This window comes from Chiloscyllium punctatum, chromosome 46 (genome assembly GCF_047496795.1).
Source record: "Chiloscyllium punctatum isolate Juve2018m chromosome 46, sChiPun1.3, whole genome shotgun sequence".
Taxonomy (NCBI): domain Eukaryota; kingdom Metazoa; phylum Chordata; class Chondrichthyes; order Orectolobiformes; family Hemiscylliidae; genus Chiloscyllium; species Chiloscyllium punctatum.
In genome coordinates this window covers 59,179,642-59,198,518 of record NC_092784.1, presented here as the reverse complement: position 1 = coordinate 59,198,518, position 18,877 = coordinate 59,179,642, and the positions used below count along the sequence as shown (strand labels likewise).

General features: G+C 45.4%; 1 protein-coding gene across 1 annotated transcript; it reads right to left on the bottom strand.

Annotated features, from left to right (window-relative positions):
• Positions 1-2,230: 2,230 nt before the first annotated feature.
• LOC140468163 (CD209 antigen-like protein C) lies at positions 2,231-18,652 on the bottom strand. Its single transcript, XM_072564382.1, has 8 exons — positions 18,505-18,652; positions 16,831-16,932; positions 16,460-16,534; positions 13,887-13,958; positions 9,190-9,267; positions 7,937-8,088; positions 5,502-5,614; positions 2,231-3,266 (listed from the first exon to the last, which is right to left on the bottom strand). Exons 1-8 carry the CDS (start codon positions 18,599-18,601, stop codon positions 3,110-3,112), a joined length of 846 nt encoding a protein of 281 aa, XP_072420483.1. The 5' UTR covers positions 18,602-18,652; the 3' UTR covers positions 2,231-3,109.
• Between the last annotated feature and the right edge of the window lie 225 nt (positions 18,653-18,877).

The following is an 18,877-nucleotide window of genomic DNA, read 5'->3' as shown; positions in this document are numbered from 1 at the left end:
CTCAGTCTAACACTAACTCTGTAATACCAGGGTCACTGTCTCAGTCTAACACTAACTCTGAAACGTCAGGGTCACTGTCTCAGTCTAACACTAACTCTGAAACGTCAGGGTCACTGTCTCAGTCTAACATTAACTCTGAAACGTCAGGGTCACTGTCTCAGTCTAACACTAACTCTGTAACATCAGGGTCACTGTCTCAGTCTAACACTAACTCTGTAATACCAGGGTCACTGTCTCAGTCTAACATTAACTGTAACGTCAGGGTCACTGTCTCAGTCTAACAGTAACTCTGTAACATCAGGGTCACTGTCTCAGTCTAACACTAACTCTGTAATACCAGGGTCACTGTCTCAGTCTAACACTAACTCTGAAACGTCAGGGTCACTGTCTCAGTCTAACAGTAACTCTGAAACGTCAGGGTCACTGTCTCAGTCTAACACTAACTCTGAAATGTCAGGGTCACTGTCTCAGTCTAATAGTAACTCTGTAACATTAGGGTCACTGCCTCAGTCTAACAGTAACTCTGTAACATCAGGGTCACTGTCTCAGTTTAACACTCACTCTTTAACGTCAGGGTCACTCTCTCAGTCTAACACTAACTCTATTCCAAAGAGATTTACAGGATGTTGCAGGGAATGGAGGTTTGAGTTATAAGGAAAAGCTGGATGGGCTGGGAACTTTTTCACTGGAGTATAGGAGGTTGAGGGGTGATCTTATCAAGGTTTATGAACTTAGAGGGGGTATAGGTAGGGTTAATGGCAGGTGTCTTTTCCCTAAGCTCATGGATTTCAAGACCAAAGGGCACATTTTTGGTGCGAGAAAAGAAAGATTTAAAAAAAGGTATGAGGGGAAAATGCTTTGCACGGAGGATGGTTTGTGTGTGGAATGAACTTTCCGAGGAAGTGATGGATGCAGGTACAGTTACAACATTTAAAAGACATTTGGATAAGTCCATGAATAGTAAAGGTTTGGAGGGATATGGGCCAGGAGCAGGCAGATGGGACTAGTTTAGTTTGAGATTATGGTCAGCATGGACTGGTTAGACCGAAGAGTCTGTTTCTGTGGCTGTTTGACTCGTTGACTCTATAATAATGTAGTGGACTGGCTTCTCTGATAACACGAACAACACACATCCCAACCCCAAATGCAGCATCAAAATTTACCTGCACTCTGCTGGGCTTGCTGCTGCTTTTATTCACGATCTAGATCAAAGTTCTCAAAATAATTGTAATTGTGTTCTACAACCATTCTGGAAGACAATGCAGAAAGTGGAGTAGATAGGGGACTGCTTAACTTTATGTTGTGTCTGATATGGAAAATTAACTGCAGTTTCTAAAATTCAAACGTGACTCACCCTCTGTTTCCAGCCAAGTCCACTCTTGCTGAATTGAAACTGTTTCGAGAAAAGCTGACACACATGTTTGTGATTTGTTATGAACATGACTGAAGTGTCAATAAATGATCTGATTGCCTAAACTGAGCAAAATCAATGCAAACATTTCAGAAATAAAACAAAACCTTCAAGAAATTCCAGCATCTAAGGAGACCTTTCAGCCCATTGAGTCTGCACCAAGCTGAATAAGCCAACTGTGCATTCTAGAAATCAAGCCAAGCCTAGTCAAGCTTTCCTGCACATTTCAGCCCCGATCATGTAAACAATCCTGTAAATCTCTTTGGTTCTCTCTCTCTCTCTCTCTGTCTGTCTCTCTAGCAATTATTCCTTTCCTGTAATGTGGTGACCAGGACAGCATAAAATCTTCCACCTGTGGCCTAACCAATGCAGAGACTTTCATCTTGATGGCTCACTTGGCTCAGAGTCACAAACCATTGAGTGTACCACTGACATGGGCTCACAGCTCAAGGAGGGAGAAGCAGTGGAGGCCTCTGATTCTTGGATGAGAATTGGTCTATTGCTTCCTGCTGGGGTAAGGCGCAGATGACTGGATGGCGATAATTGAGAAGAGGGAGGTCAGTAGAGGGCAGGGATACCTGGTAAGGTTTAGCAGAGTATTCCTTCAGAGCCCCATCGTGGAATTGTCCTGCTAACGGCACTCTTGTCATATCCATATTAACACACTCTCTCATATACAACACAAATACACACTCACACAGTCTTAAAGAAAATTTATACCTTAGAATTAATCACTATCTCATAAATTTAATGAATTGACTTAACTGACTGGAAATATGACAGGAATAAATCAATAATAATCAAAAAAACAAAACAAAATGAATCTTCAAAAATATTACTGATTTATTGTTATTCAGTCAACTGTGAAATAATCATTGTATAAAAACAGACAGACTGCAAACAGTTGCGATAGTCACATGGAATTAAAATTAGGAAGACTTGCATTTCTATAGCTTTTTACACATCCGTGAGTTGATTGCTACTTTTGAAATGTTGTTGCTGTTGTAATGCAAAGAAACCTGTGCCAGGGGTGACTGTAGCACTTGGCACAGCTGAGGTGAGTTGAGCACAGTGCCCTAAAAATATGGCACATTCTAAATGCTAACTTACAAATCACACAACACCAGGTTATAGCCCAACAGGTTTAATTGGAAGCACTGGCTTTTGGAGCGTCGCTCCTTCATCAGGTGATAGTGATGAACCACCAGGTGGTAGTGATGAACCACCAGGTGGTAGTGATGAACCACCAGGTGGTAGTGATGAACCACCAGATGATAGTGATGAACCACCAGGTGGTAGTGATGAACCACCAGGTGATAGTGATGAACCACCAGGTGGTAGTGATGAACCACCAGGTGATAGTGATGAACCACCAGGTGGTAGTGATGAACCACCAGGTGGTAGTGATGAACCACCAGGTGATAGTGATGAACCACCAGGTGGTAGTGATGAACCACCAGGTGATAGTGATGAACGACCTGATGAAGGAACAGCGCTCCGAAAGCTAGTGCTTCCAATTAAACCTGTTGGGCTATAACCTGGTGTTGTGTGATTTTTAACTTTGCACATCCCAGTACAACACCGGCATCTCCAAATCAAAAATGCTAACTAACTGAGTCAGAGAACATTGTGTATATTACGGTGATGTCCATCCTTTTCACTGTGCCTTGGTACACGTGAAAATAAATTCAATTCAATTCAATCCAACTGATCAGGAATTTTGTTTGGCTTGCTGTTTTTCTCGCAGATGAAGGAGAGTTTCACAGAGCACCTGTTGTCATTCCACAGTGTTTTGTGGTTGATGTGGGCACAATCCTCATCATCAACGTTGTTGGGTTCTCCTTCATCCCAAAACCTTTAAACACAAAAACACACAACGGTGATGACAAGGCTGGAATAAGGAGATTACACAGGAAGTAATGTTAGCCTAGAATCCCAACAGTATAGAAACAGGTCATTTGACTCATTGAGTCTGCATCAACCCTCCCAAGAGCTATCCCACCCAGACCTCTACTCTATCCCCATGGATAACCCACCAAATTGACCCACTATGCATGGCCAATCCACCCTAACCTGCACATCTTTAGATTGTGAGAGGAAACTGGAGCACCCGGAGGAAACCCACGCAGACACGGGGAGAATGTGCAAACTCCACACAGAGAGTCACCTGAGGCTGGAATTGAACCTGGGTCCCTGGTGCTGTGAGGCAGCAGTGCTAACCACTGAGCCACCCTAATAGTTACTGCTTGGTTCGCGGGAGAGGTGATTTACAGCTGACACCTTCCAGTTTCACAGGAACACATTGTCACCTTGAGTCTGTATACCCTCCGTCTCCCCCCATTCTGGGTCTCCAGCTGGCCAGCAGGAAGGACATGCCTACTGCACAAGTCTCCTTCCTTCCCACGGGAGCCATTGACAGCTGCAAATCTGCGCTGTGCCGTTTGACTGGGCTCAGTGTGCCCGAGGCAGGGCTGGTGTAACCTGAGGGAGATGGTGGAAACCTTCACACACAAACACAGAGGTTATCCCAGTCAGAGAGAGAGGCTGCTCAGAAATCAAGGGGGGCAAGATTTCGGGTCTGAGCAGGCTGTCTGTCTGATTAGATGTTTAAAACAAAATGAATATCATTTAAAGGGGGAGCCTGCTCAATGAAATAGTTCCCAGGATGCTTTACTAAAATATGGGACTCACATCCTCAGGATGATCCTATATATTGGGCAGACTCTGTCTGTCATTAGATTAGATTAGATTCTCTACAGTGTGGAAACTGGCCCTTAGGCCCAACAACTCCACACCGACCCTCCAAACAGTAACCCACCCAGACCCATTTCCCTCTGACAAATGCACCTAACACTATGGGCAATTTAACATGGCCAATTCACCTGGCCTGCATATCTTTGGACCGTGGGAGGAAACCGGAGCACCCGGAGGAAACCCACGCAGACACGGGGAGAATGTACAAACTCCACACAGTCAGTCACCCGAGGCGGGAATTGAACCCTGGTCCCTGGTGCTGTGAGGCAGCAGTGCTAACCACTGAGCCACCGTGCATAGAAGGTTACATTTCCTTGTGACAAAATATTAATTGTTTCAAAACAATATTCATCTCTGGGAATATTTTCAATAATGGGAGTGCAACTGCGTTTGAGTATTGAATCATTTACTTTTAGAGTCACAGACTCATTGAGCACAGAAGCAGACCCTCAGTAAAACCAGTCCATGCCGAACATACAGGGCGACCCCCTGTATCTGCAGATCCAGTTACCATGGTTTCAGTTACCCATGGTTTACCCCGGCCTGAACTTATAAAAGGGAATGTTCCAGAACCAGGGAGTGGGGGCTGCTGGGAAGGTATGTTTCCCATTGAAGTGAATGGCTTCGCACCTATCCGCAGTTTCAGGCTTCTGCAGTAGATCTTGGAATGTATTCCCCACAGGTACGGGGGGCACTGTAATTTCAAACCAACCCAGTCCCACCTGCCTGCTCCTGGCCCATATCCCTCCAAACCTTTCCTATTCATGGACTTATCCAAATGGCTTCAAACGTTGTAACTGTACCCACTTCCTCAGGAAGTTCATTCCTCACGTAAACCACCCTTTGTGTAATATATTTGCCCCTCGTGTCTTTTTTAAATCTCTCCCTTCTCACATTCAAAATACGCTCCCCCTAGTCTTCAAATCCCCCATCCTAGGGAAAAGGCACCTCCCATGAACTCTATAGAAACCTCTCATTATTTTATAAATGTCTGCTGAAATAAACAGTGAATCAGTGAAAACAGGAGCGTGAGTAGGCCATTCGGCCCTTTGAGCTTGCGCCACCATCCTATAAAGTCAAACCTGATCATCCAACTCAGTCCCCACCCTGTTCCCACTTTCTCCCCATACCCTTTGATCCCTTTAGATATCCAACTCCTCCTTGGCAACATTCAATGTTTTAGCCTCAACCACCTTCTGCAGCAGAGAATTCCGCAGGTTCCCCACTCTCTGGGTCAAGACTTCCTTTTTCTAAAGCCTTTCGATAAATGAACACGGTCTTTTAAGTCAATCAGGCCACCACCCTCCAACATTTTGTAAACCTTCAATGAATTTACTTTGGACTGGTCTTGTAGTCTGTGCCATCCTCCCAATGCCAATTGTCCTCGGTCTCGAAATCATGCAGACCAATCCAGTATGATTTGGAGTTACTCTCCACTTGAAGAAAGTGCTGCAAGGGACGAAAACAGAAAGAGTGATTCACAGACTGGAAGATCTTTGCTGCAGGATTAACTCTCAAATTACCAGCCCTCCAGAATATCTCTGGTGGCAGGAAGAATTGAAGATTAATCTCCTGGACACAACAATCGATCATGTATTCTCAACAGTATTCCTCCCTGGATGTATTTGTTCACCTTTGGCAAAATTACAGGACATAAAGAGTTTTGACTGATGGTCAAAGATCATCCAGTCAGAATAAGAGATTCTCTTATGATTGTGATTGGCTCTGGATGAATTCGTGCGAAGGGCTGGGGGCTTCAAAAGTGTCACAACAGTGGAATTCTGATAATTTCTTGGAAAGAAAGTGGATCTGGCTTTGAAACGGACATGCGCATTCTTACAAACTGGTCTGTTCCCCCTTTACAATGCCACGTCACCGCCCCACATTATCCTGATCATGCCTCCATAGCAGCCTCAGTTAGAGGCCACACAGGCACAGGAAGAGGCTGTGCATCTCCTCAACCTGCTTCATCACTCAGTCAGCTCAGAACTGGCCTGCAACCGAAGCTCCATTCACCAGCCTTGGTTTCCATAGCTGTTAATAGGCGTGTGGCACAGTGGCTCACTGGTTAGCACTGCCACCTCACAGCACCAGGGAGCTCGGTTTGACTCTACCCTCAGGTGGCTGTCTGTGTGGAGTCTGCATGTTTTCTCGATGTGGGGTTCCTCTCACAGTCCAAAGGTGACACCAACATTGATGGTATAGTGAACAGTGAAGAAGGTTACCTAAGATTACAAAAGAGATCTTGATCAATGGGCTGAGGATGGAGTTTCATTTGGATCAAGGTGAGGTATTGCATTTTGGGAATGCAAACAAGGGCAGGACTTATACAGTTAATGGTAGAGTTATGGGTAGTGCTGTAGAACAGAGAGACCTAGGGATTCAGGCACATAGTTCTTTGAAGTTTCCGTCAGAGGGAAACAGGGTAGGTGAGAAGGCATTTAGCAGCTTGCCTTCATTGCTCAGACTGTTGAGTATGGGAGTTATTGTCACGTTGAGGTTGTACAGGATGTTGGTGAGGTCTTCTCTGGAATGTATGGTTTCGGTCGCTCTGTAATAGGAAGGATCTCGTTAAACTGGAGAGGGCTCAGAAAAGATTTACCAGAATGTGGCCAGCAAAGGAGGGTTTGAGTCTTAAACATGGGCTGGATAAGCTGGACTGAAAACAACAAATGCTGGAAATCACAGTGGGTCAGACAGCATCTATGGAGAAGAGAGAGAGAGAGAGAGACAGAGAGAGAGAGAGAGAGAGAGACAGAGAGAGACAGAGAGAGACAGAGAGAGAGACAGAGAGAGAGAGAGAGAGTGAGACAGAGAGAGAGAGAGACAGAGAGAGAGAGAGAGAGAGAGACAGAGAGAGAGACAGAGAGAGAGAGAGAGAGACAGAGAGAGACAGAGACAGAGAGAGAGAGAGAGACAGAGAGAGACAGAGAGACAGAGAGAGACAGAGAGAGAGAGAGACAGAGAGAGAGAGAGAGAGAGACAGAGAGAGAGAGAGACAGAGAGAGAGAGAGAGAGAGAGACAGAGAGAGACAGAGAGAGAGAAAGAGAGAGAGAGAGAGACAGAGAGAAACAGAGAGAGAGAGACAGAGAGAGAGAGAGAGAGACAGACAGAGAGAGAGAGAGAGACAGAGAGAGACAGAGAGAGAGAGAGAGACAGAGAGAGAGAGAGAGAGACAGAGAGAGAGACAGAGAGAGAGAGAGAGAGAGAGAGAGAGAGTGACAGAGAGAGAGAGAGAGAGAGACCAATCTAACGCTTCGAGGGTAATTTTCTGAAACAGAGAGTGGTTTGATTGTAGAATGAGTGGATGTGAGTACAGTTACAACGTTTAAAAAACGTTTGGATAAGGACATGAATAGGAAAGGTTTGGGGGGAAATGGGCCAAGCACAGGTGGGACTAGTTTAGTTTAGGATCATTGTTGGCATAGATAATTGGACCAAAGGGTCTGTTTTTGTGCTGTAAGATTCTATGACTCTATGTGCAGTTTAGGGGATTGACCATTCTAAATTGCCTCATAGTGTCCAGGGATGTGTAGCCTAGATGGATTAGCCATGGATAATGTGGAGGAGTGGATCTGGGTGGGATGGTCTTTGGAGGGTCAGTGCAGACTTGCTGGGCTGAATGGCCTCTATTTGCGCTGTAGAGAGTCTACGATTCTTCTAATAGCTTTGCTCAACAAAAGTGGGACTGCTTTATATCTGGAAAGTCTTTGCAATGCAGCCTTGAACAGATAGCTGAACCAGTGTCCAATGTGTCAGTGTAACATCACCTGCTCTTCAGCTGTGTTAATGCTGACAAGGTAGGAGTGTCGCAGGGAGCAGTATGTCTTGCTGGAGTTCCATGAGGCTTCTTGAGTTGAAAAGTAGTAACAGCTGTCATTGAAGTTTACCCAATACCGCGGGCACTGAAGGTTCTGGCATGCTGTAGAAAATTGAGGAGATAAGGTACAGGAATCCAATCAGACCATCAGACATATCGTACCTGCCGTGCTGTTTGATCATGTCTGATTTCACACTGAATCGTCAATACTGAGAGGACAAATCAACAATGGAATGAGAATTGTGTGAAACAGTTTCAGTTTGACAGGGATTCAACACATTCTAATGACTTCCTTTTAACAGTGGCCTCCCCATTCCCATCACTGCACCACTAACAGCCATCCCATTGGGCGTCCTGGGTCATAGCGAAGACCATTGAAAACATTAGCTCCCATTCTTTAAACAGTGAGTTCCTGTCTTGGCTTCATTCATATCTTTAAGTGCTTAGAGTAAGTTGCTCTTTCTGTAGTTTCCTACCTTGGCTGCCAACCTGACCCAGTCCAGTAGGACGGCCTCCTGACTTGTGAATAAATCATGGCACCAAAGCTAGCTCACCAATCAGAGAGGGTGCAGCGGGACCCCCTCCCGTTCACTCGACCAGATCACTCATTATTTAAAATAAAGCAATTATTTAAAATAAAACATTATTTTAAAATAAAGTAAGATGCTGGAAATCTGAAACACACGCAGAAATTGCTGGAGAAACTCAGCAGGTCTGGCAGCTTCTGCGATGGATCTGTTTTAGAGTCATAGAGATGTACAACATGGAAACAGACCCTTCAGTCCAACCCGTCCATGCCGACCAGATATCCCAACCCAATCTAGTCCCACCTGCCAGCACCCGGCCCATATCCCTCCAAACCCTTCCTATTCATATACCCATCCAGATGCCTTTTAAATGTTGCAATTGTACCAGCCTCCACTACATCCTCTGGCAGCTCATTCCATACACGTACCACCCTCTGTGTGAAAAAGTTGCCCCTTAGGTCTCTTTTATATCTTTCCCCTCTCATCCTAAACCTTTGCCCTCTAGTTCTGGACGGTCACTGGACTCGAAATGTGAACTGTTTCTCTCTCCACAGATGCTGCCCCAGACCTGCTGGGTTTCTCCAGCAATTTCCATTTCTGTTCACTTGTTATTTAATCCTTGTGATTTACAGAAACAAACACTCACTTTAATTCAATCTTCAACTTTAAAACTCACCGGGTTCTGGCAGCATTTCGATTTTCATGGAGATCTTGCTCATGAAGTTAGTCATCTTGTTCGAAAATGCAGCCAAAACTAAACAGCAAAATGAAATCTAGTATCGATCAGAAGGCGTGATAAATACACAGTAACATGCAAACCTAAACACACACACACACACACACACACAGATACACACACAAACACTCACGCACACATATACACACATAAACACTCACACACACATACACTCACACAGACAGATATATACACAGACCACACACAAACACTCACGCACATATACACTTACACACACATGCACTCACACACATACACTCACACAGACAAATACACACACAAACACTCACACACACAGACAGATACACACACAGACAGATACACACACACTCACACACACATACACTCACGCACGCATACACACACACAAACACTCACGCACACATACACTCACACGCACGTACACTCACACAGACTGATACACACACAGACAGATACACAAACACTCACACACACATACACTTACACACACATGCACTCACGCATACAGATACACACACAGACAGATACACACACATACACTCACGCACACATACACACACACAAACACTCACGCACACATACACTTACACACACATGCACTCACACACATGCACTCACACACACACACTCACACAGACAAATACATACACAAACACTCACACACATAGACTCACACACACATACACTCACACAGACAAATACATACACAAACACTCACACACATAGACTCACACACACATACACTCACACAGACAGATACAAACACGTACACTTGCATAGACAGATATACACACACAAACACTCACGCACTCAAACTCATGGACACACACATACACCCAAACACACACACACATACATACAGACAGACACACACACAGACTAATACACACATATGCAGACACAAACAGGCACTCACACACACAAACAAACATGCACATAGATGCACATACACTCACACACACACGTGCTGATACACACGCATCCCATACACACAAACATACTAAATCACACACTAACAGACACACAAATTAGAATTAAGTTAATGCAAGTAAACTAAAGTAAAATAAAGTTGCATAGGTAAACTGTGCTAAGGTATGACAGGACAGTTTGGTCATGTGGAATTTGTGCCCTCTCATAGGTGAAAGTGAAGATTGTGACAGGAAGTGATAGCAGCTGCAGCAAGCTGAGCTCCAAGTGTCAGGTCTTGAATGGCAGCTGAAATCCCTGGGGTTTCCTCAGCAGGCTGAGAGCTACATGGAAGGCATGTTCAGGGAGATGGTCACACCACACATGAGCAGCATGACCACAGAGAGAAACTGCCTGCCCACCCAACAGTCCATGAGGACAGGGGGTTCATTCAGAAATGCCCTGGGGACCCACACACAAAACGGTTTGCTGTTTGGAATAACGGGGAGGGTGCTGGTTCCCCAGAAGAGTGGATTCAGATCCAAGTTCATGGCACCATGGGTGGCTCTGCTGTACAAGCAAGGAAGGTAGAAGAGGGAAGAGCAGTTTTGCTCGGCGTTTTGGGAGTGTTTCTGCGGTGACAGATGTGAGTCCAGGTCGGTGTGCTTCTGTGCCTACCTGGTGCCAGGGTCAAGGATATAAGACATTCTGAAGAGGGAGGGTGAACAGTCAGGGATCAAGGTCAAACATTGTTCCAAATGACTTGGGTAGGAAAGGGCGAGGTCCTGGAAACAGATTCAGGGATCCAGGAGGGAGTTTGAAAGGCATGTTGCCTAAAACACTAATTTCTGGATAATTCCCAGTTCCACGTGCAATCAGGGAGTGGAGACAGACTGGAGGGTTCCGGGGTGCGGTTGAAAAGCTAGTGTAGGAGGGGCAAGTGTCAGATATCTCGGGTATTTGGAACTGGCTCTGCGGAGCATGGGACCTGTAGAGGCCGAACTGTCTGTACCTGAGCAGGACTGGGTTGTAGGTTCTCACAGGGAAGATATGCTCACGCTGTGGGAAATGGTTTCATTGAGGTTGAGGCAGGGTGGTGGGAAACTTAGAGTGGATTCAGACAGGACAAGCTCAGAGCAGGCAGTAGGGGATTCCAGGTGCACACAGGGTAAGGGCAAGAAGAAAAATAGAGCGGATGACACTCTCAAAAAAAACCCTTAATTCTGCAGAAGTCCCAGAGAAATATAGAAGGCACAGTGTTGGGCGTATAAAAAGGAAATCTCAGAAGACAAAAAAGGACATCAGAAAATATTAGAGGGCAAAATCAAAGAAGATACAAAGGTGTTTATTCAGTGCATTAAGAGCAAAAGGAAGACTAAGACAAGGGTTGGGTCTATCAGGACGTTCATGGGAACTTGTGTGAGATGCAGAAGATGGGGCCAGGTTCTTAATGATGAGCCTTCACAAAGGAAGGGGATGTGTAGACAGTCTCATTCAACAGAAAGAGAGGGAAATCTGAAATACAATAAACTGAATGTCAAGAGCAGTCTGAGAGGGACTGACCTTCCTCAAAGGTGGACACATTTCCCCCCCCAGGCTGGCAGTATTGTATCCTGGCAGTTAAAGGAAGCCAGGGAGGAAATGGTAGATGCTCTGAGGATCACTTTGCAATCCTCACTCAGCATAGGGGAGCTACCCAGAGGGCTGGAGAAATCTAAATGTTGTAGCCTTGGTTAAAATGGAGATGGGGAATAAGCCAAATTACTATAAGTTGACCAGTCTGATCCTGGGTGGTGGGAAAAGTGTCTGAATCACCTCTACACAACAGGATAAAATGTCATTTAAAAAGGCACACATTAATCAGGGAGGGGCAGAATGGCTTTGTTAAGGGAAGGCTGTGTTTTACTAACGTAATAGAACATTTTGAGGAAGTAACAAGGAGGGTTGATGTGAATGTCGTCCACCTGGAGTAAGGGATTTGATAAGGTTGGATATAACAGACTGATTTTTTCATCTCTCCCTTTCCCTCTCTGTATCTGGTTCCTTCCCTCTGTCTCCCCCTCTCTCTGTGTTTCCCTCATCCTCCCTCTTTCCCTCCCTCTCTCCTTTTTCCTCGCTGTCTGTATTTCTCCGTCTCTTGCCTCCCTCTCCCTCCCCACTCTGTTTTCCTCCCTCACATTTTCTCTCTCTCTTTCTGTTGATGATCCTGCCCCATTGAGTCAGATGCTCTCACATCTCCAGCCAGTGGGGAGCTGCTGCCACCTGCAGGAGACTGACCCTCACTCCAACAGGAATTACTTTCACTCTGAACCCAGGAGGCTGACGGCACTTCAGACTCCATTCAAGCCCTGCTATTTTGGGCATCAAGAATGTGGTGGGGGAGGGGGTTTGAGGGATAAATAGGAGGGTGGGGGTGGGGGTGGGGGTGAAGTGGCTGGAAAGGCAATAGGGAGACATTGGTGGGGGGGGAGGTGATAGTGATAGGTCAGAGGGGAAGGTGGGGCAGATAGGTGGGAAGGAAGATGTACAGGTGAGACAGTTCAAGAGAGCGGTGCCAATTTGGAGGGTTCGTTCTGGGATGGAGTGGGAGAAGGGGGAGTTTTGGAAACTAGTGAAGTCAATGTTGATGCCATGTGGCTGAAAGGTCCCAAGATGGAAGATGAGGCATTATTCCTCCAGTAGGCAGGTGGCTTTGATTTGGTGCTGGAGGAGGCCCAGGACTTGCATGTCCTTTGGCGAGTAGGAGGGGGAGTTGAAGTAGTTGGTCACAGGGACGTGGGGTTGTTTAATGTGTGTGTCCCAGAGATGTTCCCTGAAATCTTCCATGAATTGGCATCCTGTCTCAGTTGACTATTTCAGAACTGATATTTGACCATACATGGAGAATGTCTGAGGGAACTAGAGTCACAGAGATGTACAGCACTGAAACAGACCCTTCAGTCCGACCTGTCCATGCCAGCCAGATATCCTAAATTAATCTACTCCCACCTGCCAGCACCCGGCCCATATCCCTCCAAACCCTTCCTATTCATATACCCATCCAAATGCTTCTTAAATGTTGCAATTGTACCAGCCTCCACCACTTCCTCTGGCAGCTCATTCCATACACGTACCACCCTCTGCAAGAAAATGTTGCCCCTTAGGTCTCTTTTATATCTTTCCCCTCTCACCCTGAACCTATGCCCTCTAGTTCTGGACTCCCCGACCCCAGGGAAAAGACTTTGCCTATTTCCCCTATCCATGTCCCTCATGATTTTATAAACCTCTATAAGGTCGCCCCTCAGCCTCCGATGCTCCAGGGAAAACAGCCCCAGCCTGTTCAGCCTCTCCCTATAGCTCAAACCCTCCAACCCCAGAAGGAACTGAAACCAACATGGTCATTCTAAAAGATGAGAGACTTAACAAACACTCCAGGTCTTTTTCAATACAAAATTTCAGTTACATCACACTGTAAACTTTTGCTATAAATTCTGTGTTTACGATCTTATACTCCACAACCACCTGATGAAGGAGCAGCACTCCAAAAGCTAGTGCTTCCAAATAAACCTGTTGGTCTGTAACCTGGTGTGGTGTGATTTTTAACTTTGTAAAACTCCAGCAACATCCTTGAAAATCTTTTCTGAGCCCTTTCAACCTATTCACTTGGTGAGGGGGAGCTGCAGAGATGACAGATAGTGATATCTGTGCCTGAAACTTTGCTCAGTATTTCGCATGCTGCCATTCTGTTGATGCTATATGATCCCACTCACCTCGATCCTCCATCCGTGTCACTTCATCCTGGAATTGCAGCATGATATCTTTCAGGTCTGATTTCTCCAAAACTAAAATGCGAGAAACGAATTAAAATTTGAGCCAAGGCAAGAATTCGGACAGAATGACTGTGAGTTTCCACAAAAAATTCCTGATGAAGGCCTATGCCCGAAACGTCAATTTTCCTGCTCCCCGGATGCTGCCTGACCTGCTGTGCTTTTCCAGCACCACTCTGATTTAAACTGTGAGTTTCCAGTGCAGGGGTATGAGGGAAATGAATCCCAGCACCTCCCAGAAAAACACTTCATCCCAACTGATGCTGGGATTTGCAGGGAAGGACTCACTGTGTGCGTGGCCTGGGATTGGTGCTGTTCAGATTGTACAGGGATGGAGACCTGCAGGAGGTTAAGGCAACCCCCAGGTCTAAGCTGCTGGAAGTGATCCTGAGAAAGGGAAAGGGGGAAGGGAGTTTATACAGGACTGGTGTATAGAACATAAAACAACTGCCTTGATATAGTGCCTTTAACGCAGGTAAAACACCCTGAGGCAATTCACAGGAGAGTTTTACCAGCATCTGTGAATAGAGAGTTAATGTGTCGAGTCTGGTAAAGGTCTGAGGAGGAGTCATTTCTTTTATTCCTTTTGTGGGATGCAGGTGTCAGTGCCTGGCCAGCATTTATTGCCCGTCCCTGGTTGCCCCTTGAGTCGATGGTGGTGTGCTACCTTCTTGAACTGCTGCAGTCCACCTGCTTTAGGGTTGACCCACAATACCATTAGATTAGATTAGATTACTTACAGTGTGGAAACAGGCCCTTCGGCCCAACAAGTCCACACCGCCCCGCCGAAGCGCAACCCACCCATACCCCTACACCATATCTACCCCTTACCTAACACTACGGGCAATTTAGCATGACCAATTCACCTGACCTGCACATCTTTGGACTGTGGGAGGAAACCGGAACACCCGGAGGAAACCCACGCAGACACGGGGAGAATGTGCAAACTCCACACAGTCAGTCGCCTGAGGCGGGAATTGAATCCAGGTCTCTGGCGCTGTGAGGCAGCAGTGCTAACCACTGTGCCACCGTGCCGCCCATGGGAGGGAATTAAGTTGAAACATTAACTCTCTCTCTCTCTCTCTCTCTCCCTCCGCTGAGTTTCTCCAGCGTGCTCTGTGCTTGTTTCAGATTTCCAGCGTCCACTTTAACTCGAGTATTTTATCAGCATCATGTGACACTCAGTTACTCCCAGAAAAGAAGGAGAGCCGGCTGAGAGCTGTTAGGTTTGAGAGAGAATCCTGAAGGAGGAGAGTGAGCTATAGTGTGGTGCAGAGCTTCAGGGAGAGAATGTAGGGCATGGATAACTCGATCCATCCTGTGGAATGTAAGAGGCCAGATTTGGAGGAGTATTGAGATGACAAATGCTTGTAGACCATCCAGAATCTTTTCACGTCCCTCTCGTCAGATACAATACTCAAATCTCCAATCCCTGGCTGCCCTGCACGTTTAATTCTTTGTTGGGTTTGTTCCACTGGAGTCCATTGCTCCACCTTCAGAGTCAATAGGCATCAAGATAGCACACAATTATTGAATGAGATTACAATCCCGGTACACGGGAGCCTTGGCTTCAGGTCAAGTCAGTGTTTGAGTTCACATTCCACTGTGACAATCCACAGAATGAACTCACATTGTTTGTGAACTGGTGACTAAGTATGTGAGGGATTAAAACCCCAGCTTGCTTCATCACAGCTGCTGGGGAACTGAACCCTGATCTCACGCTGTGGGTTTAGTGGAGTTGCAATCATGTGAGAGCTACACTGCTGCCAGTGACCTGCAATAGGCTTCATTAAACATGATGATACACAGAGGAAGGTGAGAGGTGACATCTGATCGAGAGCTCTACACACTCGTCCACTGTCACTCGGCCCCTTTCACACATGCTCCATATCGATACTGAGAGTAGAAGACTTTTTAATTGACAATGCCCACTGAACCCAGCTGACTAAAATTAACAAGGACTAATAAATATGTCCTTCTAAGCATTTCTTCCAAAAAGTTCTAGATGTTGTTAACATGGCTAAAGAGTTGCAATGCGGCTGAGGTTCTGATGATTTATCCTTTACTGTGGACAGGGATGCTAGGGGAGGGGACAGATGGAATTCCTCCAGTGAAACTGATTCGACAGGTGAATTCACAATCAATCAATTCCGAAGGTGAATCCATAATCACACTGATTCAACTAATGATAAATTCAGTGATACTTAATTCACTGATGAATTCACAATGACATTTATTCCACTGATGAATTTGCAAAAAACTGATTTCACTAATAAATTCACAATGAAACTTATCTCTCTGATGAATTCACAATGAAATTGATTCCATTGATGAATTTGCAATACAATGGATTCACTGTTGAATTCACATCAAAATTAATTTCACTGATGAATTCACAATGACATTGACTCCACTGATGGATTTGCAATGACACTGATTTCACTGACAAATTCACAATGAACTTGATTTCACTGATGAATTCACAGAGACCCTGATTTCATAGATGCTCCACTTACCGTTCTCCAGTGCTTGCGAAATCTGTATCTGGTTTTGAGATGGAAACTCCTCCACTCGCCTGTTGACCTCTGACCCTGAGATATCAGCAAGAATGTAGATGCAAAGTGAATTTACCGACTGGGCGATTGGAAATGAAATTCTCCAAAACCAAATTACCCACAACAAAGCCTTCGACGTCACCTCCCAAAATTTCAGAGGAATTGACAGGTTTCGATCTGTTACATTCTGAATTAGGTGGAAGCCCAACATCACCGCACACTGGCCACAGTGACTGGAGAAACATAACCCACCATCAGCACCTTCTCAAGAACAATAAGTGCCAGTCTGCCCACCTCCCAGGAACGTGGACACCAAGTGTGAAATTACTCACATTTAACTCCTCCAATGATCAGGACAATGAGGATGACGCCCAGAAGAATGAAGATTAGGAACATCAGTACTTTTCCAAAGGAGATTGATTTGAATGGATTGCCTGAGAAAGTTCAAACAGACACTGGTTAGGATGTTATATTGAACAATATTAAAATCTTCAAAATAAAGAGTCAACATGACTGATGCCAAATTAACTCATTTTTAATCATAGATTCAAAAATTCCATAGCCTTACAAAGAGTCAACAGAAACATCTCCATTTTGATACATGTAAAATAAACTCTTGGTTTATATAATGCCTTTATATCTTCGCACTGCTGCCTCACAGCGCTAGGGACCCGGGTTTAATTCCCGCCTCAGGCGACTGTCTGTGTGGGTTTTGCACATTCTCCCCGTGTCTGCGTGGGTTTCCTCCGGGTGCTCCAGTTTCCTCCCACAGTCCAAAGGTGTGCAGGTCAGGTGAATTGGCCATGCTAAATCGCCCATCGTGTTAGCTGCATTAGTCAGAGGGAAATGGGTCTGGGTGCGTTAGTCTTCGGAGGGTCGGTGTGGATTTGTTGGGCTGAAGGGTCTGTTTCCACACTGTAGGGAATCTAATCTTCTGGTCATCCAAAACTTCTCTATTCCTATAACTCCCTCCAAGCCAATGATCCTTCAAAATCTCTACTCCCCAGGCTCTGCCATCTTATATTTTCCCTATCACTCCAGCATTGAGTCCAAGCTTTCCTGGGTCCTGTGTTCTGAAAGTCCCCTTTTCAATTGCTCTCTGCTTCCCCACCACACTCTCCTATGTTCAGGTGTTCCTTTGAGAATAATTGTTTAAACAGGTTCTCAGTCACCTGTCTGACTCCCTCCTTCACGTAGTTCAGTGCTGAAGAAACCTTCGGAATTTGACACTGATGCTGGTTATGCAAGAGAGAGGTTCGTGCCACTGCACAGTCGGGGAGAAGGCAGCAAACAGGCAGATGCTGAGAGATTGTTGATAATGAACAGGCATCTGACTGAGAGAGAAAATGTTGCTGCACTTTGATTTTTGCAGCATCATTGATCTTTACTGTTTGCCTGTGTACAGGGATAGACAGACAGTGGTTAATCTCGAAACCACAGAGGTACAGCCCTTACCACCCAAACCAGAACTTTGTCGGTTTTGAAATTTGAGTTCAAGCTATTTGGAATGAAATGTGAATGTTCCCCGACCAACAGGAAGACGTAATAGAAGAAGATTTCTTCAGGAACAACATCCCTCTCTCACTCAATGGCAGTAAATGTTACTGATTTTCACCACTGTCACAGTTAGTCTGTGATTGTATCTTTCTTTACTCTATCACCTGATGGTAGAAAGATCTCAGACTCCCTCTTAACAAAGGACCCTTGAAATATGACTTGACCCTGAAAGCATGTTAGTCTTAGGAAGCAAACAGCTGAATAGGACAGCAGACCCTGGTGTGTCTGCCAATGTGATAGTTGTAAATATCAGTGAGCTATTATAAACTTTCATTGCTACATTCCATATATCCCAGATTCTTACATTACTCAGAGTGACTTGGGAATGACTGTGTTGGGTAAAATTCCCCGTTAGTCTCAAAACACTCATTAATGACTGTTTCCTCAACAGGAAACCCCAGGCAAAGAGTGCCCATCCTGACACATTAATTCGCACCATCAAACGTTACCTGCACTCTGGTGAGATTGCCACTGCTTTTGATCACTGTCCAGTTCGAAGTGCTGGAAATCATCGTATTTGTTTCCTCCAGTCATCCTGGAAGACATTGCTGAGAGTGATGCTTGGCGTTGTGAGGGGCAGATTAAGGGACCGCGTAAATTTATGCTGCCTGTGATATGGAAAATCTAGAGTAGTTCCTAAAATCCAAACATGACTCACCTTCCGTGACCAGCCGTGCCCACTTTTGCAGAATTGAAACAGTTCATAGAAAAGCTGACACAGGCTTTTAGGATTTGACAAAAAAAGACAGAAGGCAGGATCTGATGGTAAACAACCAAACTACCAAAGCTACACTCTCGGCACCAGCATTGCAAACAGTTTAG